This window comes from Hippocampus guttulatus, chromosome 3 (genome assembly GCF_054856545.1).
Source record: "Hippocampus guttulatus isolate MCC_2025c chromosome 3, RoL_Hgut_1.0, whole genome shotgun sequence".
NCBI classification, from domain to species: domain Eukaryota; kingdom Metazoa; phylum Chordata; class Actinopteri; order Syngnathiformes; family Syngnathidae; genus Hippocampus; species Hippocampus guttulatus.
The window spans coordinates 6648081-6676008 of record NC_141263.1 but is presented as its reverse complement, the minus strand read 5'-3'; the positions used below and the strand labels follow the sequence as shown (position 1 = coordinate 6676008).

At 41.6% G+C, this 27928-nt stretch overlaps 1 protein-coding gene across 1 annotated transcript in view; it reads right to left on the bottom strand.

Moving 5' to 3' along the window:
- The window catches only part of igdcc3 (immunoglobulin superfamily, DCC subclass, member 3), a 75559-nt gene extending 49659 nt beyond the window's left edge, over positions 1-25900 (bottom strand). The window contains exons 1-2 of the mRNA XM_086108176.1: positions 25688-25900; positions 19489-19794 (exon numbers count right to left, since the gene is read on the bottom strand). Of these exons, the coding sequence (XP_085964302.1) occupies positions 19489-19794; positions 25688-25757 (376 nt within the window). The 5' untranslated portion in view covers positions 25758-25900. The remainder of the gene's footprint in view (positions 1-19488; positions 19795-25687) is intronic.
- Between the last annotated feature and the right edge of the window lie 2028 nt (positions 25901-27928).

Here is a 27928-nt window from a genome sequence, read left to right as displayed (position 1 = left end):
CTAAAAAGGTTGTTGTGACTGGGGGAACTTGAAACATTTGAAAATGTACAGCGACTCTTGAGGTAAAATATAGCTTAAATTTCAATGGAAATGCCACAACATTCTTCTTGGCAGTGGCAACGCCTCTTGTTTTGTGAAGCAAGAAATAAGTGCGATCCACAGACGGTTGTGGTTGTGAATAACAACCTGGACATACATTCGGCATCACAATTCTCCTCGGTGTAACGCTCATTACTTCCCCCTCATTAGAGGACAACTGTTGGGTTGTAAGGCAGTTCTGAGGGGGCCAGGATAGATCTCTCTTGAAGCGTTTGTCTTTTTGTGTCACTGTTTCTTTGCCGTTTTGGGCAGACAGAAGGTACATTTTATTTTATGAAATAAAAATGTGGTAAATCCACCTGATAAAACGTGCGGGTTTCATCTTTCTATGGTGTCCATCATCCAAAGTTGTTTGGGATTGGACAGGGGCTTGACTGACGCTGAAAGTTTGACCCCCGCATATGGCACTCTCATGGGATATGTAAACGAGGCAGGGCGGGTCGGACCTGTGCGCTACACTGCGTCTTACAGAACGGTGAAAACAGGCCTCCACAAATGCATGAAACGGCCGTGTAAATCTCACCATTTCTGCAACCCGGCCCCCTTCGTCTGCCACTGGTAATTGTCAAAAGAGGGAGGTCCAGTGTCACTCAGCCATGTGGTTCCCTTTGGGAATTGATCTGTGTCTCCGCTTAAGGTCCTTATTGGCTCCCAAATTCTCTTATCTCATTTTATTTTAAACTGAAGTTCGAGACAGATTTAAGAAAGACCTTAGAATAAATACTTTGGATTTTAGCTGAATATGACATAATGATTTTCACACCATAATCAATTTTGAGTATGCGCGCTCAAAGGATGAGCTGACTCAGATGAGGTGATGAACATCAGTTATGTGGATTATATGAAGCGCGTGAGCCGACTGAGGACATGGTTTGAGAAGCAGTTGGTGCCTCAAACATCAACATTGTCACAATTGGAGATGTAAAGGTTCCAAAAAGGGTCACCCACAAATACAACACAGTGACAGTCTACATGGTATGCAGAAACGTTTGAGTTGACTGCAGACCTCTGCCAAACCCGAAAGGAGAAGCCACTGAGATGCAAATCATATCATACCTGTACATATATTTCACATACGCTCATTGGCGAAAACGTTCGTCACATCTCCTGAAGGAGAGCTGGATCAAAAAAAGAACTGAGTCAAAAAAATCTGTCTTAATGTACAAAGTAGAAGATCAAAATGTTCAGATTTGACTGTGGCACAGAACAAAATAGAAAAGCTCAAAGACGGGCCTCTTCAAAATGGAAATAAAAACCTGTATCGGATATCTGCCAATGTGTAACTAAAGCGTAAGCGGTCAGATTGGATATACAGTGGTACCTCTACGAAATGAATTAGTTCTGGAAGAAATTTCTTAACTCGAAATTTTTTTTCGTAGGGACGCGTTTTCAATGTAAAAGCCCTTATCCGTTCCAAGCCCCCCAAAATTCAGACATAAGTGTTTTCTAAAGCATACAAATGCATGTTACAATTAGATTCATAGATTATTGCACAACAAAAGAGAGTTGTGCATAATGTGAAAAACCAAGACTAAAGAATAAAAATGATGGTCGTTTAACTTTTAACTATGTCCTCATCGTTGTTTTTTGCCCTCTTTTGTTCATGTTCTCTCTCAGAAGTGGGTTTTGCCTGGTGTTTTGTCAAGAACTGATCGATGGACGTTTGCTTTTGTCGGCTTTTAACAATCGTTCGAAAATGTACAAGGCAAACATCAGCATTGTCAGCGATCGCCAGACTGGTGAACACTTTTTCTGGGTGATACACATTTACACAAAACTATCAGAAGGCCTCATGGCCCGAGGGGCGAATGACGAGGACGCTGTATAGTCACAAATTTATTTATTTATCTATCTACACACAGATACATACGTTGGAGGTCCCTCTTAACCGATGGGATGCCAGGAAGATGCTAAGTAATAGCCAATGGGAGAGCAGCTATAAGTATGTTGTGTTCAGGAAACTCGGAGCTGCGAGTAGCAGCCCATACTGTATTTTTACCTTTCTTATCTTGAAATTTTTTTCGTAACAAGAGACAACATTTTCCTGTTGAGGCGTTTTGTAACTTGAAAATTTTGTATAAAGAGACGTTCGCAAGTAGAGGTACCACTGAATATTGTCAGTTCGGGCCTGACATCATTTACATCCACGGATAGGTGACGTATGCACAAGTATAAAACACAACACTGCTGGAAATGCAGTATATATTAGAGCAGTGATTCCCAAACAGTGTGCCGTGAGAGCTCTAAGGGTGTGTCGCGGGAAATGATCAAATTACACTTAATTGGTGAGACCAAATAAATGATCTTCTGTTTGATAGAAAAGCGTATGAAATTGACTTATGGATCTTGTTTTTGTGAAAATCCTGTTTGGTGGTGTGCCGTGCGATTTTTCGAACTTAAGATATGTGCCTTGGCTCAATAAAGGTTGGGAATCACTGTATTTATGTATGTATGTATGTATGTATGTATGTATAAGGGGCAGAGCCAGCTCTTCCTGCTCAGAAAACCGAGGTCTTTTGGATTTCAGCGGTCACTCCTTAATACCTTCTATGACTCTGTGGTGGCCTCAGCATCTCGGCCCGGGACAGAAAGAGACTGGAGCGACTGGTCAGGAGGGCCAGTTCTGTCCTGGGCTGCTCCCTGGACACTCTGGAGGAGGTGGGCAACAGGAGGATGCTAGCTAAGCTAACAGCTATGATGGACAGACCCTCCCATACCCTCCAGGCCACCCTGACAGCACTGGGCAGCTCCTTCAGTCAGAGATTGATACACCCGTGGTGCAAGAAGGAGAGGTACCACCAATCGTTCCTGCCGACTGCTGTCAGGCTATTGATTTGACGGTACTGAAAACCTGGACTCACCCCCACTCACCCATTTTTTAATATGCGTGTATTTATATTTCATATTTATATACTTTCTCCCTTTCATAATTTTGCTGCTGTAAATTGGGAATTTCTCTATTGTGAGACAATGAAAGGTTTTCTTATCTTGTTTGAGGTATGGCGATCAATCCACAAGAAAAATAATTTCAGATGACTGTCACTGGAGTCATGTGGAACCAATCCTCATTTAACACTCCAGTTACTTTCAAATTTATTAAAATCTTTTATTCTTAGGATTAGTTTGACTCCAGCAATCTAAGTAGCATGTTTTTAACGTTACCAAAACCTGTCATTTTTGTATTTCATCATGTATTTCTTTTTTTTTTTTAATAACCACGGTACATGTTACGTGACTATTATTGAGTAATATTTAGACCACATTAAAATTGGAATGCAATATATTGGTAATATTTTAATGTATTTATTAATTCCAAAAGCATTTTGAATGAAAACCAGTTTCTCTTATCCAGAATAGCAACATTAATTGTTTCTGTGTGAAAAAGACAAAAAGGAAATTATCCGACAATAATACGTGGAAGAGCTTTGAACAGCTAACCAATGTGTAACTATTAATATGCACATATACAAATATGACTGCACAGTGTTTTTTGTTGTTGTTTTCATTTTTTTCATTTTTAATTGTTTGCATCTTTATTGTTGCTGCTCTATGTTCACACCTTTTGCTCCCAGCGCATGTCTGGGGGGGGGGGGGGGGGGGAATTTTGCACAGTTATATTTAGGCGTAATGGGAATTTATGCGCTGTTGTGCGCCATTGTGGGACAGTATGCAGCGAGTTCCGGCCAAACGTAGCAGCATCCCTCATATGTATTAAAATCTGGTTGTTCGGAGTGCACCATGTGTTTGACTTTGCGGAAACAGAAATAGGCTCGCTGAGGTCCGTACAGGACATTGGTGGGTAAATTGCAAGATTCCCCCCAAGAGTTGCGCCGCTCAATCAGGGCGGTGCTATTAAGATAAGGAGGATTATAATTCATTCAATGAATTGATTTCTACAATGATTCAGAGGGATTGTCCTACATTGTTGTCACATTTGGGAATGAAATGACATCCAGCCATGGCGCGCCAAATCTGTCTGCCTGCACCTCAATCAAATTTCCACATTTGCATGACACCATCTGCGCCACACATTATAGCTGGGAACATTTTCAGTAGTGTCTATGAGCAAACAAAATCTAGTCATGTTTTACATGTAAGAGCCTTTCAGTAATAGATGTGAGAGCTAATTCTGAATGATGTCATAGATAACACAGATATCAATTCGAAAGTGTTGCCTGTGCATGTTTGTCTTACACACATTTTAGACATTACTTTTTTATGAGCCCCAGGACATATTTTCACTTTTTCACTCCACCCCGAATAGGTGGTGACACTTCTTCACGTCTGATTGCAAAAGTGGACGGACATGCATGCAATTAATTGACATGCCCAAAAATGAGTTCATCTCCTCCTTGTGTGCATGCGCACACATTCATTCACTCATACCCCACCCTGCTCTATCAGCTCAACTGACAGCAGTAATGAGTTTCTTCTCTGAGTAAGCCAACTGGCAACCACTCAAGGGAATTTTTTCGGGCTGAATAGCCGCCATTAATCACAATCCCAGGCAACGCCGTGACATCACGTGTGGGGCAAACAGAGATGCGTTGATTGGTAGAAGATGAGGGTGGGGGAATACCCCGGAGTAAAATGAGGTATCTTGTGAGTATGTGGAGGACAGCGAGAGTGCAACGAGGAATAACGCTTTGAAACGCTTTGAAAACTGAAAGTCGTGCACTTAACGTATTCTTACTGCATGTCCAAAAAATATCATTTTCATCATTCCTCAGTTGGTTTTAATGGCACTTCAGAACATTGCTATCTCAATAGATCAAAATTTTATGTCCTTAGCATAAACAAAAAAACAACTCGGATGATGCTGCACTGATGTCACAATTAATAATAAAGGTGATTCCTCTATACTATCTTCTATTCTACTCAATCATAATCAGTGTCCCTACAGAGGCTAATTTTGCCACACATCTGTGATTAATATCATAGGATGCCTCCTAGATATCAAACAGCTATGTTTAGTTACCCTAAACATCTAATTTCGCTCTTTTTACTATAAGCAACAACAAACAAAAAAATTGCAATTCATGCTTATATATTAAGTTTGATCAATATAAAGTGATAAAAACACAGACACTGTATGTTGTAAAGATGATTGTGCCTGAATCACGCTTAAGGTGTGAGAGAAAAGATGAGAAATTTGACAAAATATCAGACCAAATGCACCTGCATAATCAAAATGATTATACGATAATCCCCTATTAGTCTATCTAGGGGTACAAAACTGTACATTTTGGCCAAGAGTATTTTTTTCCCCATCAGTAAAACACAGCCCAAATACATTGTAGATATGTATCATGAAAGCAAAATTTAAGAACACAGGAATGGCGAAGATAATAAAACAATATATAAACCAGGAGTCCCAAAAAGAAGTAGGTAACTACTCTACCGATAAAATATGACTGCATGATAGAATAAGCAAAATAAAATCACTGCCACAGAGAAAAGAATCATTGAATTTGGAAGATTAGCCCCAAATAGGAATTGGTATCACCTTGTTTTAGGAGATCAGCATATATTGCTTACAGGATATACAGTCAAAGTCTGCATTTAATGTATTTTCTTATCCCTGCTTTCCATTTATCCATGCCTCCTCTCCAGCAGGCCGAAGTCAACGGGGATATTACTGCCCCTCAGTGATCCCGCAGCCCGAAATTGCCTAATCCCGATGAATTTGTGTTAATATGCAGTCCGTAACCCCCTGACTCTTTATGTGCACGTGTGACTCTCCGCCACGCCCACCACGCATACTCCAGGTCACACCAGTGCACAAAGGAAAATAAGCAGTAAGGAAGAGGAGCAAAGGAGAGGAGAAGCAAACGTAGTCGCTGTCATAACCACTTAGTGTTACACGACAGCGGGTGATAAATGAAAGTCCTTTGTCTCTCCCTACCTACAGTGTGTGTGCGCGAACAAAGAGCGCATTTTTGTGAAGAAGTATTTGCTCAATCAGATAACGGTATACAAAGAGATGCTGCAGATTTACATAAACCGAAAAAAAACACATTTTTCTCGGTGCTGCCTGGCCAAACAATCTTACGCCAAAAAAAAAAAAAAAAAGATTTGAAACAGAAGATCATTCAAATCCATGCTAATATTTCACAAAGATCCATTTAAATGTTGTGTTCTGAGCACATTTATAGCGGGCAGGCTGTAGTCGGCTGTCAAGCTATTGAAAAATGATTCGTTTTTGCCATCCGAAGGAAGACTCCAGTTGCTGCTGGCGCAGTGCAAGTATTCCCCAGATAGACTAATAGGGGATTATCGTATTATCATTTTGATTTTGCAGGTGCATTTGGGTTGATATTTTGTCAAATTTCTCATCTTTTCTCTCACACCTTAAGCGTGATTCAGGCACAATTCACTATTTATCAAAATGAAAAAAACTCCAGTTTTGAAGGGAATGGAGGGCACTTGAACAGTCAAATGCTATGAAAAATATTTGCCTTTACACATATGATCCATTTTCACATTGTCTGCCTTTCCATTTCTTCTTGTGGGTGTCATGGGCAGAGGTATGGAATTGCACTGCATCAAACTGAAAGCTGTTTCGAATATGGTGCCTCTCTCCTGAGGCAAACTCGGGTTTTGGACATGCGTCTCAGTATGATGTAATGCTCTTCACTGAGCCTGCAAATAACAACCATAATATTCAACGGTTAATTACATTGGTACATCTCCAACAATGTCCATCAAAACTGTACACTGTTATCTTTGGATGCAATTTGATAGTGCAAGTGACCCTAATATTTGATGTGAGGAACACCACTGTGAGCTGCTGTCCATGAGCACATCTCATTGACTCTTTTGATCTGCCTTAAGCCACCTCACCCTCTCAAACTATCTTTTCACTCGCAAATAGAACCCCTCTGTTTGTCAAACGATCTTGTGCTGTTATGAACATCATGTTTCTTCTTCCCATGCTGGGGCAATGAAATGCTTCGACAATATATGGTTTGCTAATGACAAGAAGATGTGCTCATAACAATGACTGAAAGCTTCAGTTTGCTGAATAACACACATTCTATACAGTATTTGATGATCCAAGATGAGCACTGTAGTTGCGCTAAATTTGCCTTAATCGTCAAATGTGCGACGACATCACTCTCACAGTCATTTCAATGTTTGAGCTGCGCTTTTGTTGACAGAATTAACATTTCATGATTATTTATGGTCAGCCACTCTTAATTTGAACACTCAGTATACAACAATGCATTCAAATGAAGATTAGCACCAGTAGCTGTGCAAAGACAATTTACAAGCGTTGGACCAGGGGAGCAATTTTTCCAACATGCTCTAATGGCCGAAGCGTGATTACTCAAGCAAGCCCACCACGGTTACTTTGCATCCGGCTGCCTGTCAAAGGCTGCCCTTGAAACAAAGCTGCAGGGGTCAGGAGGTCAGCGCAAAGCGCTGGAATGGAATGTTCCTTTCTGGTTCAAGGTTCAGCCTCCAGAGCCAAAGAGGCCCAGAGATCATTTGAGACCATCCACACATGCCCCACTATTTTACTCCCCACCACGCTTCACTTTCATCTAGCCCAGCCTGCTTTTTTTGTTGGCAGCTCCTTTGGCACTGGCCTGCTAGCTCGCAAGACTCATCATCAAATGGCTGGTGCTGATTCACCATCGCATTCTGATTTACGTATGAACTGCAATTAGCCATTCTGCCAAAACAAGGTCTTGGCATACAGTATGCGGGAAACAAAGTGATTACAGGTGCAACAATGTGTCGAATCATTGTTTTCTGTACAGATCAAGATTTTCAATCCCATTATTTACATGAGGCATCAAATAGCTTTGGAACTTAAAATATTTGTAATGAACTTGGTGTGTGCATTTACTTTTACTGAGGTAAGAAACAGGGACTTACAGATTATAAAGTAGAAATGGTGTCATGGTCTGTGTTCGTTTATGTTGTGGTTTGTGGTTTAACATAACATAACATACATTCAGATCGTTTGCTTTGTTGTGATTCAGTTGTGTTGGTTCTTTTCCTGTGTCGGACTGCTTCCTTCCTGTGTTGCTTACCTACACTCGGGTCCATGCCGACACGTCACCAGAGATGGGCAGTTTACCCATTTCGCCAGTCCATACTCTGTCCGTGACTGACCGTCATTGTCCACCGGTCCCGTCCGTCCTCGTTCTTTTAAAACATTAACAGGCTAGCACACTGTCACAATGAGGATTCCAAAAGTGAAGGCACAGATAGGAACGTTTTGATCAACGAAGGACGCTGGTAACAGAGAACCAGGAAAAGGCGAGAACAAACAAAAAGCGCTTGCAAAAGGTAAGAAACGATAAATACGATAAACGATAAACAAATTTCTTGTCAGCTCAAAGAACAAGAGAAGCCAATACCTGATGAACACAAACCAAGAATCCTTAACAATACTGAGAAGAACCAAAGTACTATGAACAAACGAGGTAAAAGCTATGAGGCAAAAATGTCGAGGAATGTCTCGAAAATTAAGCGCTTGGAGACACAGTCGTGAGCAATGCTCTTTATCCAACAGTCAGTTGTCGGCAGGGACGTCCTTAATGGGATACAGGTGGTTAGGAGGTGTCTTGTCCAGGGAAACCAAGACAACGAAAGTATTTATAAAAAATGATGAGATTGATATAAAAAACCAAAAAGAAAAAAAACATGGAGGGACACCGTTCACAGATCTGTCAAGGGAGCCCTCTCCCCCTGCGCGTCTTGCGCTCTCATTTTATCTTGTTGGGAGGTGGTGAAGGTCAGCGCAATCAGCATTTTGAGCAGCTACGCAGAGTACAGTCTAGTGCATGTGCAGGCAACTTTGCTTATCCGCAAAATAACTGGTCAGCATTCAAACGTACGGTCAGCATTCAATAGGTACGAACAGTTCCTTTTTTTTTTTTACCCGTTAGATGTCAAATTCCCATGACAGAGGTCTTCCTGCCACCTGATTCAGAAACTGAATCATGACACAATTTATTTTGAGACAGCGTGGACCACTTTACAAACAAAAACAAAATTATGAACACACAAAAAGTATTTTATTTTTTTTTTTTTTATTCGCGTTTGTCTCTCCGCTGCTTCTCCTCTTCAAACTGCCCCTTAAAAAAAACACTCTTCACAGCAGTGGAGCTAGGTAATGGGGTCTTGTTTTTCATAAATAAGTCCACCCACACCTTTCTGTGCTCCGCAGGTGCATTCCCAATGCAGTATGCACGTTTGAGTGACCAGTGCCACATTTGAAGCATTCAAAGGCAATTTTTGTCCTTAGCCTATTTTGCCCGAGTAGGTTGAAATGAACCTTTGGCCGCTTAATGTCGGCTTCAAAAACGTAGGTAGTACATGAGGGGCATGCGCATGAATAAGCAGATGCAGCCCAATAATTAAACACACACACACACACACATTCGGTGTGGGACGGGAATGAGAGCACTGAGAACACAGCCAGCTTTCTTAACCGGCTGGATTGAATTGTTTACAAGTGTTTAAGTGTCAACATAGCATTTAGCTGCCAACACAACCACCGTCGGTCACCAGACTCACTGGCGATGTGTCAACTTTTTATGACGGAGAATGAGTCCTTCTCCTCTTGTCTGCTTGAACCAAAGTGAAGTCACTCCCTCCCGCGTACAAACACGGTGCATCGTGATATTTCACATTCAGTCTACTCTGAAGTAGTGTATTGGCGGATTACACACGCAAGACAAACTGGGCGTGTTTCTGTCAGTCGTTTGTGAAATGGGCGTCTGTCGCTTCTTGACTCGGTTATGGGCAATAACGGGGACAGGCGAAATCCCATTTCCGTCCTTGCTTAGTCCGTCCTTTTGAAAAAAATTCTCATCCTCCGTTCCCAAAAATGAGCGTCCGTCCAGGACAAACGGACGGACCGTTCTGACCCAGGGAAGGACTGCCCATCTCTGCATAACATCACGACGGACCCTTCAAACGTGACACTGGATATTTGCAAAAGACACGTGCACTTTATTTTTACTTGTAAATTGGGATTTACATGATTTTAAATTTTCACAAACAATCGAGTTGCCATGAATAGGCTAAGTTATGCTATTAATGACCAACTAAACTGTAGTTGGCTTTGTCTGCACCATGTACCATCATCATAATTTTTATATCATTCTGATTGTGTGATTCTCCACAAAATCACCGCAGAGAATGTAACAGAAACAACTTTATTAAAAGAAGCTGTATCTCTGGCTAGACGGAGACACAAACAAAAGGCACGGGGTGTTAATTAAATGTTTCTGCTTGGAGAGAGAATGTGACCTTATTTGCTTCTGCTACGATTGTTTGAGTCATGGTTGAAGTTGCGTGATTGTGGCAGGTTTGGGCCACCTTTATTCACTGCCAATGCCAAGGTCACTGTTACCGCCCAAGGGCCATCAGGCAACAGAGTGGGCCTCCACTGGAGAATGAGAAGGAGGCTGAGAGATGGAGGAGGGGAGCCCTAATAGATAAAGAAGGGGGTAGTGGGACTCTGCCATCGTGCAGGCACAAAAGGTCAGCCTTTCCCAGCTACACTCCCCCTTTCCATCAACCAGCCCTCCCCAGCATCTTTGACCCTTACGTTTCTAAGTCAATGTAGAAACAGAGGGAGAAGGGTGCAATGGGAAACACACCCACCCTGAGTCAGTCACAACAAAAGGGGCCACAGTCTCAGAAAGCTGATTTGGTCGAGAGAACAAACACTCGGGCCACCTTCACACAGCAGAGCCACCACAGACTGCACATCCCCAGAGCCTCTGCTTGTTCCCAGCCACTCAGCTGCCCCGTAGTTCACCAGCAACAATAGGTGCCGCTCTGCTCCCAGAGGTAACGACACACACAAACACGGGGGAGAGTGGCAGCTGAGGCACAGAGAGGAGCGGCTGCCTAAATGATCACGCCTTGAACAAAAGACACAACTGGCCTCAAGAGCCCACCCATTTCAACAATGAAAAAAAAAATGGAATAAATCATGTTTCGTCCTGGGAACCGACCAGTAATCAAAACTCTATTGCTTTTTCAACCATAGATTAAGTAGAGTTTGCAATGGCCTATTTTGGGATTCATGCCTCTCTTATTTGTCGCCATAGGGGCTACCTGACAATGTCAGCATCCTGACAGTCTCTAGAAGTGATTCATCAGACTCCACTACAGAACTTGCTCAATGTTTCTTGCCAATGATGGTGATTTCTCATCATCATTGTTTCTGCAATTGGTTTGTGGTTGTCATATGTTTCAATTTTGAAGCATAGAGCCGATGCATATGTGTTGTATTATTTTGTCATTTTATGTTAACTGTTCTTTTGATGGCGGCGCGGGCACCCGCAGCGGCTCCTCTCTCTCCTGAGGAATGTAATTTCATCTGTGCTGTATGTTGCACATGTAGCACATTTGACAATAAAGTTGACTTGACTTGACTTGAACTCCACACTTATGAGTGAAGGAAGGTCATTGAACCACACTTCCCGTCCTTCTTTATGCTTTTGTCCATTTTACCAAATGCAATCTAATATCTACACCAAAGAAAAGTGGGTTTTCTTGTTCTTTTGGTGGATGCCACCAACTGTGTGTCAAGGCGTTTAACTGCATTCCCGTAAAAGCTTGTTTCATATGCTATGCTGAAGCAATGACAAAGCTTAGCAGGCCTTGCTTCCGTGAATCCCAGAGATAGAAAAATAGACTTTTGACTTTGGTCTGGTTGAAGAATTTGCATGCTCTGCCGATTGACCTCAACTCACGTTTATGTTTTTTCTTCTCGATTCTGATCATAAAACTACATAAAGTTTCAGGCCGTACCATGGAGGGAATGGATTACTGCAATGGCATCACATACTGCCATGTAGACAAACCAGCAATCTATCAGGTGGAGGCGCAGCATTGGAACAGGCAAACAGACTTCAACCTCGCCGTTTACCAGAGATTGTAAACTGATACTCCAGCATTTGGTCAGCCTTATGGAGCCGGTGACTTGGCCTCTGCTCTCCCTTCTTTCACCTTTGCACTCTATTAATGAAGAGCTCCTCCCATGAGACTTAAAACCAGACGAAAGGAATTTCAGGCCCCCTTTTCATTTGTTTGTTTGAGAATAGCAAGGGTGGTCCAGAGGCGCGAGGAGACCAACACACGTTTTACGAACAAAGTGCCTCTTTGCAGTTCAGACAATGGTCCAATGCCAACATTGAACTTGAATTTCAAACAGACGTTTCTGAATAGGGACATTGTCTCGGTGATGGATTTGACTTCATTGACTTGATGTGTTTTGTCAACTTTGCAAATATATTCCAATACAACAAATTTCCTTTCTCAGTCAACATTTGAAAGTTGAAGTCTGTCCTAGGGGGATGAGTTGTTGTTTTTTTTTCTCGTATCGGTAATCAAAGGTGATTGTGAGTATGCTCAAATTGTGCTATTTTAAAATTATATTTTGAGATTGGAATTGATTACCTTGTTCTTCTTATACTTTATTTCCCATTTCTGTTTCATGTAGAATGAATTTCTCTATTTTGTTTACACTTTTTTCAATATTGCAACATAATGTATGTGCGTATCGTCGTGATTAGAAAGACATACCGCCCTTTTTTTTTGTTTCTCCCAACTGTCTCCTCTCCAGCTCTCCTAGTTTAGTGGCTTGACTGGCCAAGTGATGGTGTGTGCACCGGTGGATATTTTTAGAGTCCCCGGGTTCCCATTCTATTCCGCACAGTAGCTCAAGTCAGCTCCGCGCGAACTGAAAATTGTTGTGGCTTTTCACTTGCAAATTTGTCCCATGCATGGCGAGATGACTTGTCAGCAGAGCTCAAGATGAAAGCACCCTAACAACTTTGTGCCAAATATTGTTGTTGTATTTGCTGTTGTTTCTTCACATCAGGCGGAATTCTCATCCCTTTTTTTTTTAAATCGCAGCCTCTCTGCAGCACTCTGACTGCCATTACAATTAAAAAATAATAATTATTTATCACATTTTAAGGGATTGAAATGGTTTTACCTGGATTGGAAATATAATTTTAGTGCTGAGAAATAATTTCCTTCATTTTGCTATTCTCTAAAAAGGGTTCAACTATCATAGGCCAATAAGGTATTGAATAATAGAGAGTACATTCGTGAATGCCACACTATTTCTAGGGAGTAGTACATGCATAATAACGTACTCATTTGTTTATAAGAGCCACTGGCCATTGAGATCCATTCTGCTTAGCACGTTCGAGGAAGAAAGAACACAGAGAAAAAAAATACAAAAGTATGTCATCACATTTAAAAGTACGTAGTATGAGAGCTGTTGTTGTCTTTGTCAATGAGACATGCGATGAGGTAAAGTGGTTCATTTAGAATTCCAACAACGTTGAGCACACCTTAATTCCAGAACGATGGCTCTCTTGACATGTTGTGTTGGCTTTTTTTCCCTGCAATTAGTAAGTTCTGTGTAAACAAAGGAGGGAGCATAATGAGGGGTCACATTTGAATATGTTTTATGGAAAAGAGGCTAGCAAGAGTGTATAAATTAGAGATACTGTATATCTGCTGTCACTCTCGCTTGTATAAAAGTGCTCCAAACAAGACCTGAAATCATTTTTTTACCGTTTTGCAAAAAAAAAAAAAATAATAATAATAATAATAATTATGGTAATTTCAGTGGACAGTTGAGTTTGCATTTGAACTATTACTACTCCTTTTCACAATAAAATGTTCGATAGGAACATGGGCAACAGTCTACATGATGAGCGCCCCTATCGAGCCTGTTTTAGATGTCTCCCTCCCCCAACACACCTGATTCAAAGGATTAGGATCATTTGAATCAGATGTGTGTGTGTGTGGGGGGGGGGGGGGATCTAAAACAGGCTCGATAGGGGCTCTCTTCATTTCCAGATTTAGGCACTCCTGTTCAATGCAATAAAATCGAATGGCATTTGTTGTTTATCACGTGGGGAAATTTGCTCATTATATGTAATATCATCTATGATGATGATGATGATGATGAAAAGAAATTGGGATTGTAAGAAGCACACCATATTTTTTAAAACTAACATAAATACATTACAATTCTGCCCCAACACAGTTGTCACCCTCCTTCATAAGAGGTTTTGTCACCATATATATGTAATTTATACAATCCCGTTTCCCCACCTTGTTCAAATCACACATCTTCCTCCCAGTCATTCAGTAATTACCTGGAAACACGTGTAATTACACAGATGAGGTCAAGGCTCCTGGGTACAGATATAAATCCCATGTTTCCCAACTTGTTTCTGACCCAGTGATATACAGATGGGGAGGGGGTCCTGACCACTAAGTAGGGGGAATATTGCTTCAACCTCAGCTCATTTGTCAGCCTAAAGAAATGACTTCAGACTGCCAAAGCTCAGCTCCTTACACTGGACGTGAATATCAGAAACATTCTGAAAGGAAACAAAAAAATGCAAAATGGTCAATGGCAGAGAGTTCAAATCCACTTTTACTTCAGTCACTGCCATTTAAATGTTCAAATTCAATGACCATGAAATCTTTTCATCCATTTTATTTACAAACCAGATGCTGACCGGCAAATGAGGCTAATATTTCACATGAGTTTCAAACCCCAAGATCGGTATGTTTTGCGAGGATTAGCAAAACAAACGCAGCCACTTGATGTTTAAATGTCATGACAAGATTGTGTGGCATTTGGTTGGCTCATCTCGAGCTGCGAGTTAGCAGAAAGGAGCATTGGTAGAAAGGGTGTGCGGAGAGGGCGGGGCTTGGCTCAGAGAACAAAGGGAGCTGCGAGGAGAGGTTGGGATGGCGCTTCACCGTTCACCCCAGCAGGAAGCCATGAAAGAGGTTGTAACAGGAAGGTCGAAGGGTAATAGCCAGCAACCAATGGACACTCTTGATGCAGATACACATGCACATGTGTGCATGAGTACTCTATAAATCACTCTCACATCTTGCACCGCGGTGGATGCTGCCCCTTCCACCATGCAGTATCATGAAACATTTCAGCCTCCACCAAAGCTGCTCAACTCTTAGCACTTCCAACATTTATTCACACGAAATAAGTTTTATTTTCACCGAGCAGGGGCAGGAGTACAATAAGAGACATTTTTACGAGCAGCCTCTCGCTTCTCCTATTTCACCCTTGATTGATGTCTCTTTTTCATCTTGGCCTCACTCAGAAGTCTATCGTGAGAGCTGTAGTAAAGCACACATTTTGGATTTTAAGGGTAGAAGCTATCATCATGAATTGATTTGTAACACCACCGGCTGTGTGCTCTAGAGCAGTATCATATGTAATACTTGGATACATTTTTTTTTTTTGTCCATGATTTAACTTTTATGACATTTTACATGATGGCTTTTCAATGTTTTTTTTTTAAACTGAGCACAGCTGTTACCTCCACAGATTACATGTGAAAAACGAATGTCCTGAAAGCGTGTCGACTCTTTCCAATTAATTTCAGGCATATATACAAAAGAAAGTCATTTCAATTGATGCTAAAAGCTATTTTGTAACAGGGGGGCTTTTGTGAAGTGTTGCCTGGTGACGCTGGTGTGCAGTGGGGGAGGGGGCAGAGGCCCTGGCTAAATCCACTGTACCCAGCTTGTCATTCTTTGAAATGATGAAAAGCTTTCAGAGTCAAGGCTAATGTGAAAGGACCTCGAATTTGCGGCGAAAGTTAGCGAGAGGCCGGCAAGAGAAAGTGACCATCAAAGAGATAACATTTCAGGCCAAAAATGTTTCCTGAGCTGGATGGCGATTGAGAGGGGCAACGGGGAGTCCGTCCTGCACAAGCCCCTGACCGTGAGCTCACACAAATGGCTGTCAAGCTAATAAAAAGTAAAATTTATGGAGGGAGGCCGTGTGGAGAGTAAGACGGACGTTTTATCCACCGGGAGGGCCATAAAGAGGCTTCACACAAGCCATTGCGTCGCAGTGGTACAAGTCAGAGCTCTGTTGTAGGAGGGAGTGTAACACAGCAAATTACCTCAGAACCACAAAAAGAACATCAGCATTCACAAAGACTTGGAAGAGGAAAAGAAACAAACACTCGTTAGCGATCTTTGTCTGAGAATCACTTATTCAAACTCTTCATTCGAAAAGATTAAACCCCGTATAAAAGACCTGGACTAACCCGGTATGACAGAGGAGCTACTGAGTTTGGCACAGAACTTCCACAAATGCTCCTTAAGTTCGCCACTCAAATAAAAATGATCCAGTAAATGTTTAGCTGGATCACAATTCTTGGCCAAAGTCAGAATACAAAACCATGCGCTCCTGTTAAGTCTAAGTGGAGCCAGAGAAGTCTGCATCCTCTGACTCGCAACTATAGCCTACCTACACTATAACTTTTTCACAGATTGCAAGGACATTCACAAATCCCTGAAAAAAATCCATGTTTCATGATTTCCAGACAGCCTTGGTTGCCAACGAATGTCTTTGAACATCACTAGTATGGCTGCGCTCTTCCCAACTTATGAGTGGTGGGTGTGTCAGAGGTCTGGATGGGAGAACATGTCTAAATGAAGTGCTCAAGTCTTGGCGCCTATAATAAGAACCTACTTGCCAATGGGAGACACGGCCTGATTGGAACGCATACCCTTTCTTGCCGTAATCAAGGTATGAAATCTTCCAATAGTTTCACCTCTAGAGGGGTGTCTCAAATTTGAAAAATGTTAAGAGTTTAACCCTTTCAGGGACAGTGGTTACTATAGTGGACAGCTTATCATGTTATCAGGTTCCAGGATGCATGAAAGGGTTAAATATCATTTGGTGATGGAAGGGGGTGCAATTCTCCATTGTGGATGGATGGATGGATGGATAACTGCAGTAATGCAACACGAAAAAGGTCAGGAGAAAGCCTCAAAGCAAAGCACTGAGAGAATGAATTGAACACACCACCATCTACAATTTAAGGACATTATGAAAACAATTCAAAGACGAAACTGTTATTGTCCTCAAACAAAGCAAAATGCATGTAAAACAGCAAATAGATGGCCATTATTGTTTTGGAGATATGACTTGTGCCACGCAAACTGTCACAATCACTTGTTTTGCTTTATAGTCGGCACGTTTGGCCCGGTGTTGAAGAACATGAAATGGACGACCAAATGTGCAACGCAAACATAGCATTCGTCATTTTCAGACTTCTGAGACTTCAAGTCATTGTATAGTTCCTTGGTATTTTGTAGGCTGTTGGTGGAAGAGGGAAACCAGGAAAACGTCTAAAGCAGGGGTGCTCAAGTCTAGTCCTCAAGAGCCCCTATTCAGCCTGTTTTAGATGTCTCCCCTCTTCCAGCACACCCGACTCAAATGATCAGCTCCTCAGCAAGCTCTGAGAAGCCTGATATCCAAGGCCAGTCGTAAGCCTGGATTGAAAAAAAAAATGAATGGGTTACATTTGGAAGGGCATCTGGCGCAATACCTTTGCCAAACAAATCATGCGAGTGACTCGCTGTGGCGAGCCATCATGGGACAAGATGAAATTTGCAACAAACAAGTCTTAGAGGCCTTCAAAGGTTGGACATGTTTTCCGATGTTCGGGAGGACCTGGACCAGGGTGATGTCCACCCTAAGATCCCCATCTCACCGAATATAAAAGCCTGTTTGGTTACAACAGCACAGCAGTGTGCTGATTACACGAATCAGTAGGATTCTCTGAGGCTTTGTCCATCTCTTTGGTCTAGGACATATAAAGCAAGTGTGTTCAGAGTCTCTCAGCCCAGCAATGCATGGAAGAATGCAGTGCCCCTAAATCTGCTGTACGTTCTCAGCATGAATGCACCGGAAGTGGTCATATATTGAAACCTGGACCTCATAGTTGTCAAAGTCACAAAGCATGTTGTATGAGCATTTTAAATAAAGAGATGTCAAGATTTTTTGGGTTCTAACTGCCAGTGAGTGTGCTACAGGGCTGCTTCAAGAGGGCTTGTCACTCCTGAATTCTAAGGCCTAAAGGAGCAGCAGATAACTCATTATGCCCATATTCAAATATTTGAATCAGGTGTGCTGGAAGAGGGAAACTTCTCAAACAAGCGGGGCTACGGCTCTCGAGGACCGGAGTGGCCTACCCCCACACTAGAGCAAGCCTTGGCTGGTTGGAGACGTGGTGAACGAGTCACCCTCTTGAAGCCCCAGGCATTCTCTTCAATTCACGTGTGCTGAGGTTTGGTTCCATTAAATTCACAAGTCGTCAAATTCTTTACCGATTTTGACACGGGCTAGGCTGTTCGAAACATCAGACATGCACTTATGATGCCAGACAACTAGAAAATTTGATCATCGGGGCTTTCGTAACATTTTATATTAATCAAAGAACAAATGCTATTGTTACTGAAAAAGATCACCAAAAACACAACAGCAACCCAACAACAATGAACTTGATCTTATATTAAATATTAGTTTTTCTTGCTATCACATTGTTGAACAGTGTGGAATCAATTGAAAGATAATTACGAGTTCTGAAAACAGATACTCAAACATTTAATTTTGTTTTAATGAAACTCAAAATTGCAGTAGAGGCTGATCTTCTATTTTGGCTTCATATTTTCATATCTGGCTCAATGGAAGTAGCACCTCACCGTCTATGACGGTCCTCACGCGTCACTGATTTAGGAATGTCTGGCGAATGTCTTTTCAACTGTTTGCAACTATTTGCTACATTCAACAAACCCAGAAAAAAAAAAACATTGGCCAGGTCCTTGTCGGTTTATTGTCCTTGTCCTAGTTGTGGTTCCTGTTTGCTGTGAGTCCTATTTACCCCAAGTCTCCTCAGTTTATTCCTGGTCTTGGTTTGTTATCTTGTAACTTCTTTTTTGAAAATGTAAATTTAGTTTCGTTTTGATTATTCCAAAGTATCTTTTTTGCTTTTCATTTTCTTATTATTTTATTTGAAAGCACACTCGCCTCCCTGCCTCCTTTGGGTCCTAATCCATAACACCCCTTGACACAGTAACATGACAACAAACAAACAGTGCATTTATTGTGTTTTACTAATGCTATTATTAATTTTGTTATTATTATTATGATTATTATTATTATTAGTAGTAGTAGTATCAACAATCATCTAATGAAATTTGTGACATATGATGCTGCAGTGGTGGGACATACTGTTCAAATGTAAAAGTTTGTGTCAATGATACAAAATCAGTTATGGCTTTAACTGTCTCTGTTCCAAGTACAAGTTTCCACTCAGTTGAAAGTAGACATCGCTGGCATCAGATACATAATTTAACCTATTTTGTGCTTACATGACTACACACGAAACTAAAATCTTGAAAGGGTTATGTTGGTGAACGTTCCAGCTCTCAGTCTTCATTCCATTTCCATGTTTTGTTTTGTTTTGATTTGTGTAAATGCTGAAGAGCTGAGAGGAATGCCCCTTCGTTTGCAATTCCCTGCAGTGCAAGACAACAAAACATGAGACTTACTGGCTGCTTGGACGCGCGCCTTGCGGCTCACCACCAGCCCAAAAGAATTCTGGGCCATGCACTCATAGTCCCCTTCATCCGACGTGTTGTCCGATTTGGTCTTGAGGAAGTGGCCAATGAGGAGAGAGCCATTGATGAAGATGGTGTGAAACTGGTCTTGAGTTAAAAGCAGGCTGTTGTGCCTCCATTGTGTTGTGATAGGGGGGATACCATCCACCTGGCAATGGAGCATGAGGGGCTGCTCTTGCACTGCGATGATGTCACTCGGCTCCAGGGTGAAGGAGAGCTCTGCATCGCACGACACACCTGGACGAACACAAGCAAAGATCACAATGCACCCTGTTCAATTTCCTGAACAAAAAGAGGCAGGAACCACAGGATAGTATAGCACACGGTAAGTGGATAGATCCTACGGATACTTTTTGAATGATAGTTCATTTTACGAATTCCTGACTTCCTTTACAACCCACTACAAACAAACTTAAGGACTCTGCCTTGGATGTGTGACTCCGATCTCATCAGATTGTGTCCGATGATGATATCTGCATGATCATATGCTTTGATCATCCATACTGAGAACCACCCTGGCTTACAACACAATTACTGCAACAGTTGTGGCCCCAAGTAATCATCTCCATATCAACCTTTGCATGCAAACAAACAAAGTATGCCCCATGTGGCATATCCGTTATGATGGCTCGCCATGCACCTCATGAATGAAACGCGTTAAGTGTGCGACATTACCTCCAGGCAGAAGGGAATGCACATTATCTAGAATGAATACAGACCGCATGTGTAGTCATGTACACCCATTCTCAAAGCTATTGTCTGCCTTCACTGTGTACTAAAAGAGATGACTGATGATGACCACCTATTCATTCGGGGATCTTGCATTTTCTTGTCCATAAAAACAGACCACATCCGTGAAATGTGTTTGCACTTTGGGATTTCCTTCATAATAATATGAGGTGCTCCAATGTTCCAGAATTGTGGAATCTGTGGGACGCAGAAATAGAGGATGTAAACAGCCTAACCTGACTTGTTCCTGTAAAAGAGTTTAGTCGGCTCCTTTGCTCTCAGGTTTCAATTGCTGATGGACTAAGCATTACCAGTCTCTACCCCAAGGCCCAGGAATCTGGTGGCAGGGGAGGGGAAGAGTAAAGGGCCACAGAGGGGGCGGGGTTGAGGGCAAAGGGGTCAAAACAGAGAACCTTCATCCATGAAATTTTAGCCGAGAAATGCTTCAGATTTTGGTCCGGAGAAGGAATTGGCTGAGCACGGTGATCACATCAAGACTTAAATGCAAAGAATAATTTCTTCCTTCTCTTTCGCCATTCTTTTTTTCTCTCTCTCTTTCTTAACACTTTAATTAAAAGGGCAATGGGACCTGAGGGACATCAATGCTGCCATTTGTGAAAAGCAAGGGGGCGCGAGTAATAATATTTAACCCTTAGCTGGCAGATGCTGATTCTTGCTTCCAAATGATGCAACAGACAGAGAAGTGCATCCCCCACCCCCGTAAATGTTTTTCAGAGAGGAAGCAGCCAGCGGTACCAACCTCATGTTAACATCCTGTAGCCCAACCAGCAAGTAGTGACACGTCATGTAAACCAGGGGTCACCAAAATGGTTCCCACGGGTACAGGTTGCCCCCAAGGATGACATGCCACTTCTATGAAGATCTCACCCGTTACCGCACGCACACGTACGCACACAAACGCATGCACGCGCACACACGCAGACATGCCATGATGAGCAACAGCCAAAACGGCTCCTAAGATGAACAAAACAGTAAAATAAAGTAGATACAAGAGTTTGTGAGTTTGCAAAAAGAAAATCACTGCCTTTCTTCGTGGGAGACCTGACGCGCAGGCATGGGACACACTTTTGCAGCGTGTTAAATGCAAGAACATCACTATTGTAGCTCACGTGTACTGTTTTAAAATGCTTCTCCTGGTGCTCCCGATTCTCATTCTTTGCCATCGGTGAATTACAGAAACAAACTTGGAATGAGAATAATAATTTTAAAAAAGTCATATCGCAAGAGCACTTATTGCAAGCTGCAATTGCAGACTGCTGACCGCTGACAACTTCCGGTGATGCAGATCGCCTGCCACCCTAGGTTAAAGGTGACCTGTTTTTTTTAAATGTCATTTTATTTTTGTAATACTTTTTTTGTGAAAGTGAGACTGATAGGATGTATCGGGTGGAGTGTGCACGTACACAAAAAATATCTAATAATAACCCTTTCCTGCACACTGTAAACTGATCACATGATAAGCTGTACACTGTAGTAACTGCTGTCCCTGCAAGGGTTAATAACATGCACGAAGACACATAAATCCTTGGGGGGTTTTTTCTCCATTTCTCTCTACACTCCTCGCGATCGGCTTGGGACCGGTCCACGAGCTACCGGTCAATCCCGATCGACTGGTTGGGCATCCCTGGTGTAAGTACAGTAATAAATCATCAGGGGTAGCTCATGTACACAGAAGGAAATGAAACTAATGTAATTTTTGGGGGATCTTATCACATTATGGGCAGCGTGGGACTCCATTTAATGATGTTGTGTTGCATTGACATTCTGCCATTTTAATGGTAAGAAATGTTTTTGTAACGAATGTATTTTAAGGGGATAAACGGCTGTATATTACATGGGTGTGTTGGCATGTCACAAAGACGAAGTGATCACGGTGGCTATTTTTCACCACTCAAATTACATTCATGTGCAAACGACAGCACAAATCTCAGGCGAGTTGTTTCATTTGATCTCTGCTGTATGTTTGCAGGATGGTAAGCAGTGAAATCTGGTGATTGATTGCAAATGGATGAAAATATTGACTCTCGAAGTGGGTCAACGTTTGAACATTCCGCTGGACCATACCACCGATATCAGTTTTTCCTCCAATGCTAAATCATTGCATATAATTGCTGTGAGAAATCCATCCATTATCCAAATCGCTTATCCTCACGAGGGCCACAGGCTTACCAGAGGGGTACACCCTGAATCGGTTGGCAGCCAAAATCATTCACTTTAATAAATGGACAGTTATTTCCAATGAATGAATATTTCTACTTTTTAATAACAACAGATAACAAAATGTAATGTAAGAACTGTGCATGAAATTGATCACCATTCACATTGATTAGCACTCAATAGATAGCTATCAGTTTCAAAAATGTTTGGGGCCCCCGAATAACAACGTACATAAATGTTGATGGACAAACTGACGACACTAAAATTGAATTTGTTTATTTGCTTTAAAAAATTTCATCTGAACGTGCATTAAAAAACATGGGTGCCGAAGTTGGCAGTTCACTAAAAATAAATAAAACAAATAATAAGATGACACTTTCGTTTGATGGGCATCATTATACAATATTGACTTGTTAATGACCGTGGCATGTTGCCAGCAGGTACCGTACCTAATGCAACCCTGAGCTCTGACAGAGAGCAAGGGAACAGGCAGTGTGAAAAGGTCAGAGGAAATGATTTTGAACACAACCGTGAGTCATCAACAGACACAGGATGTAATGAAGTTATCATCAATAAGTCCAGGTGATTGGTGAAGGCAGAACATCGAGCTATGTAAAAAGGAGACAAGCACATGCCTGCAGAACTGAAAGTTGGCAGACCTAACTGTATTTGCATCTTGGGAGAAGCATTCTACTGCATTTTCCACGAAAATAGGTGAGACACTTGTATTTTGGGATTACAGTGTAAGACCAAAGACAAGTGGTGGCTAAACGTGCCTCTCCTGGTGCCTTCTTACTGGCAGAGTCGTGAGACTGGCTGGCAAAAACATTTTCTGCAACCATAGGCACGCAACCTGACAGAACAAGACAGTAGCGGACCCGAGCACCACTGACAGCAACACGTCATGTTAGGACACAAAACAGGATAATCTTTTTCTCATAATGCCATCATGGGTCGAATCATATGATAACCTAAGTTAAGATGATTTATTGTTTTTCTTATGTTTCTTCGGTTCATTTTCAGCACTCATGCTGCTCCTCATTCAGTACACTCTGGTACGCTGTTGACAAGAAACAGAAAATAAGTATCAAAAAAGAATGCGAGTAAAGTACCGGTACAATGTTTCGTTTCTGAAGGACACAATCAAATAGTTCTTTATCGTACAATTACAACGTACAATCTTCCAAAATTTGTCGCAAAGGTTTCGGTATGAGTATTGGCGCTGTGTTACACTGTACGTATCAGTGGACAGTGTTTGGAGCGAAGAACCTCAGCTGCATCAAACGCATTTGGAATGAACTAACAGGCCACGAGCCAAAAGCTCTTGTCCATGAGTGACATCACAATGTCCGTTTGAGTGAATGTACCAAAATGTCCGCAGACACACTGAAAAATCTTTGTGTAAGTCTTCCCAGAAGAAGAGAATCTGTTCTAATTGCACACAGGAAACAAACTCCTTATGGTTGTTTCCCACATTTTCATTTTTTTCTGGCATAAAGGGAAGATGTTCGAATTCTTTTGACAAGTTTTTGTACAGTTCGTAAATGGATCAACGACTACTTTCAGAGTTGACAGAAGCTACTCTGTGTTACTAAATGACATAAACAGCGACTGCGAACTGAGCCCCCACAGAACAATTTCTTTCACATCCGGTCATCAAAAACAAAGTGCAAATAGTGCAGATAGCTCCCAAAATTATGTTTTGTGATTTAGAAATCAATACCATTCCATTCTGGCTACCTACCGTATATACTTACAACTGTACAGTTTGGAGTACTCTGACATGACGTGTAATTGGAGCGTAAAGTTGACTTGAAATTGCTAAGAAAGACTCCATGTGTCGTCTTGTAAAATTAGCCTGCTTAATCTTATACACTTTCATCCTAAGCCCCTCCCCCACACCCCCACCCCAGATCATCTGGGAAGTGTTGCTAAAACTTAAACTACGACACCGACATATTTAAAGTGTTCATACACTGAAAAATGTCTCTGTTGGATTTACATTTAAAAGTATGGATACTGGTAGCTCGCATTTAAATCATGTTTCAACATGACTTTTGTGCAAAACGAAACCATAGTCATGTTGGGGAAACACGATGTTAAAGTCTGCAACTAATATCCATACAATTTTTATGTGAATCCAACACTCTTTTTTTTCCCCACAGTACAGTAGTAAGGTTTTGGTGGTCGTGTCATGATATTTTCTGAATGAGCTCTAGCAGTGCCAACCACAGATATAATATACTCAGGTTATCATTTTATTGCTTCTTCTCAACTCTATTGAAATATCCTCACAAGGTCCATCATCAAAACGAAATCTATTTTCAAAGACAGAGAAGCACGGCTTTAGTTATTTAACGTATTGCCTACATTTGAATGAAACAAAACCTGAACTGTGACTCTGATGTTTCCCAATTCCCTGACAAAGCAGGTTATGAATTTATGATTCCAGCCATGCTGTCGTGGCTCCCTGTGCGACATATCTTCACTATCCCCCTGTGAGTTTGGGGGCCCTCACATTAGGCAGAAACTGTCTGTCACAGTGAACAAAAGCCACACAAAAAGGCAATTCGATCAGGAGGAGCGAAACAGTCTTGACATTTAATATGTACAAATAATTTCCCCAGCAGGATCATTGCCATTTGGACCGGACCAATAATGACTCATTAACTTTCTTATCATTATCATTACACAATGTAATGAGTTTGCTGCCGCTTTTCCTTTGAGAGCTCAATTTGTAATATTGCCAGTGAGTGGCGAATAATTACTTGGAAACAGTTGATACAGCCACGGATACTGTAATATGGGGAAAATACGTTCCACTTATACAAACTAACACTGTGCTTTATGGAACTTTCTCACGTCAAAACAACCGAAAAACTTTGCCTCACAACGCTGCGCGTGGTTGAAGTGCAACTATACGCACCAGCAACCAGCGGAAAGGTCTCTGCACAAATGAGAAAAGTTGAATTTTTACTACATTGCGAGGCACTGGTTGCATATTCTACAGCAGATGCCGCTCTGATCCAGCCTTCCCACAGTCCACAGTGCTGCTCCACTTTGTCTGCAAAGTGCCATCCACGGCCAAAGCACAGACTGCGGCCAGAGTCCAAATTCACCATCGCACTCATTCAAACATGCGTCAATTAAGCCGCAGAGGAGCTGATTAGACGTTATTCAAGCAACCGCACACCGCAATGATGAGGAGATTGATGCCACTTACCCATGCAAGCATTTAGCAGGATACCCAAAAAACATTGAACAAGGCGGCAGCGCCTCTTGGATGATGCCATTTAAAACGCTCAGTTAATCCAGCACTTGCACAACGCGAAGTTAATCGATGAGGTGAAGAAATCTTCGGCTACATGTTCCGACCTACGGAGCTACTGTTCGGTGGCACATTGGGGTCGAATAAGCGTTCGTCATTCCAACCATCTATCAGTAATCTGTCAGCATCCCTCGCCTCCTCTCTTCTTCATTCACTCTACTGGAACCGATCCTGCATGCTCTCTCTCTCTCTCTCCTTGTCTCCCCCAAAACACACACACACACGCAACAACACAGTCAATGCATGTGTACACATGGAACAAAAGAGTCGAGTACACTTAGAAACGGTTTGTAAATGCCAACAAATAATTATTTTTTAGATACAATGCGAAGAAAATACAATGATTCGGTAAAAATTCACACATAGTAACAGTAATTATAAATACTATCACTTCAGACTCTTATTTTCGAATAAAATCGTCACGATAATTTGGCTATTCAGCTGACATTGATTGGCCACATCATTATTTTATGAATAACAAAATATATTCCATTGTTTCCCTTTGGAAACCAAGAACATACACGCAATTTAGTTTAACAAAAGAAACCGAGTGGGAGCTTGAAGGATTTTAAAAGGTAATAAAAGGCAAAATATTAACTGTCGATGTGGGTGAGTTTTGCTTAAAGCCAAATGGTTCAGCGTGAGTGAACCTCACCTAAACAAGGAACTCTCCCAGTCATTGGGAACAAAGCAGCGCCCGTTGAACAATACTGTACTGCCCTCTAGCGGGCAGAAATCTATGCAAATACTGCTTTTTTTAAAAAGGTAGTTCAGTATGTCTACTGGAATACAGTACAGTATTGAGTTTTGATTGGCATTTTCAGAGATATATAAAGTAAAGAATCGTAATTATTTTTTGTTGTACTTTGCAGTATTCTTGAATTACAGCGCTTCCCAGTAAGACGTGTTTCTCATATTTCTGTTTCGTCACCTATACGGACGGCTCCCGAGAATAGGGAGCGCGGTGATCGGTTACCACGTTCACCTCAAAATGCACAGGTGCGGGGTTCGATTCTAAGCGCCGACCTTTCTGTGTTGAGTTTGCATGTTCTCCTCGTGCCTGAGTGGGGTTCTTCCTGATACTCCGGTTAATAGGAACGCTCTTAAATTGCCCCAAGGTGCGATTGTGAGAGCTAATGGGTGTTCTTCTATGTGTGCCCTGTGATTGGCTGGCTAGCTGTTCAAAGTGTACCCCGCCTAGTGCTGTTCACATTTCAAAAAGCTCTCAAGATTTTAAGAACAACAACAACAAAAAAGTGAAACTTTGTCAAATCAGTTAGGTATAAAATCAATATCAGACTGAATATATTGCTGAAATGTTGATTTTTTTTATTTTATTTTAAATTTTTTTTTTTACCAATTGTCTTGGGCATACTGTAGTAACTCAGAAATTCTTCTTTTGAACAATGATATTTTGTAAACACCCTGTGACTGTAGAAATTATGGTGCATTTTGGTTTAATCTGAAAATTTTACCTGAAAGTCAAATATCACTAACCTTTCTTGAGTGATATACATTTTTGAGGTTGATATTAAATATTGAATAAAAAGAATGTTTGCCCCAATTTTGCCATTTTGCAATGTAATTTTAGATACTTGTAAATACTGGTAATAATTCATTTCCCTTGCTTCACGTTTCACTACTTCATTGAAAGAATACAATGACATTTTTCTTCATCTTTGGAAATTCTTAAAACTCTATTTGAAACGTCTCTAAACTGACTGGTTTGACATTTTTGGATCTGAGGAATTTAGAGTGAAAATACTGTATTTGGGCGGCCCGGTAGTCCAGTGGTTAGCACGTCGACTTCACAGTGCAGAGGTACCGGGTTCAATTCCAGCTCCGGCCTGCCTGCGTGGGTTTTCTCCGGGTGCTCCGGTTTCCTCCCACATTCCAAAAACATGCATGGCAGGCTGATTGAACACTTTAAATTGTCCCTGGGTCTGTGTGTGCCCTGCGATTGGCTGGCAACCGGTTCAGGGTGTCCCCCGCCTACTGCCCGAAGACAGCTGGGATAGGCTCCAGCACCCCCTGCGACCCGAGTGAGGATAAAGCGGTTTGGGAAATGAATGAATAAATGGATGAAAACTGTATTTGAAAATTCTATGCCATTTAGAATATATGTGCATGTTAACT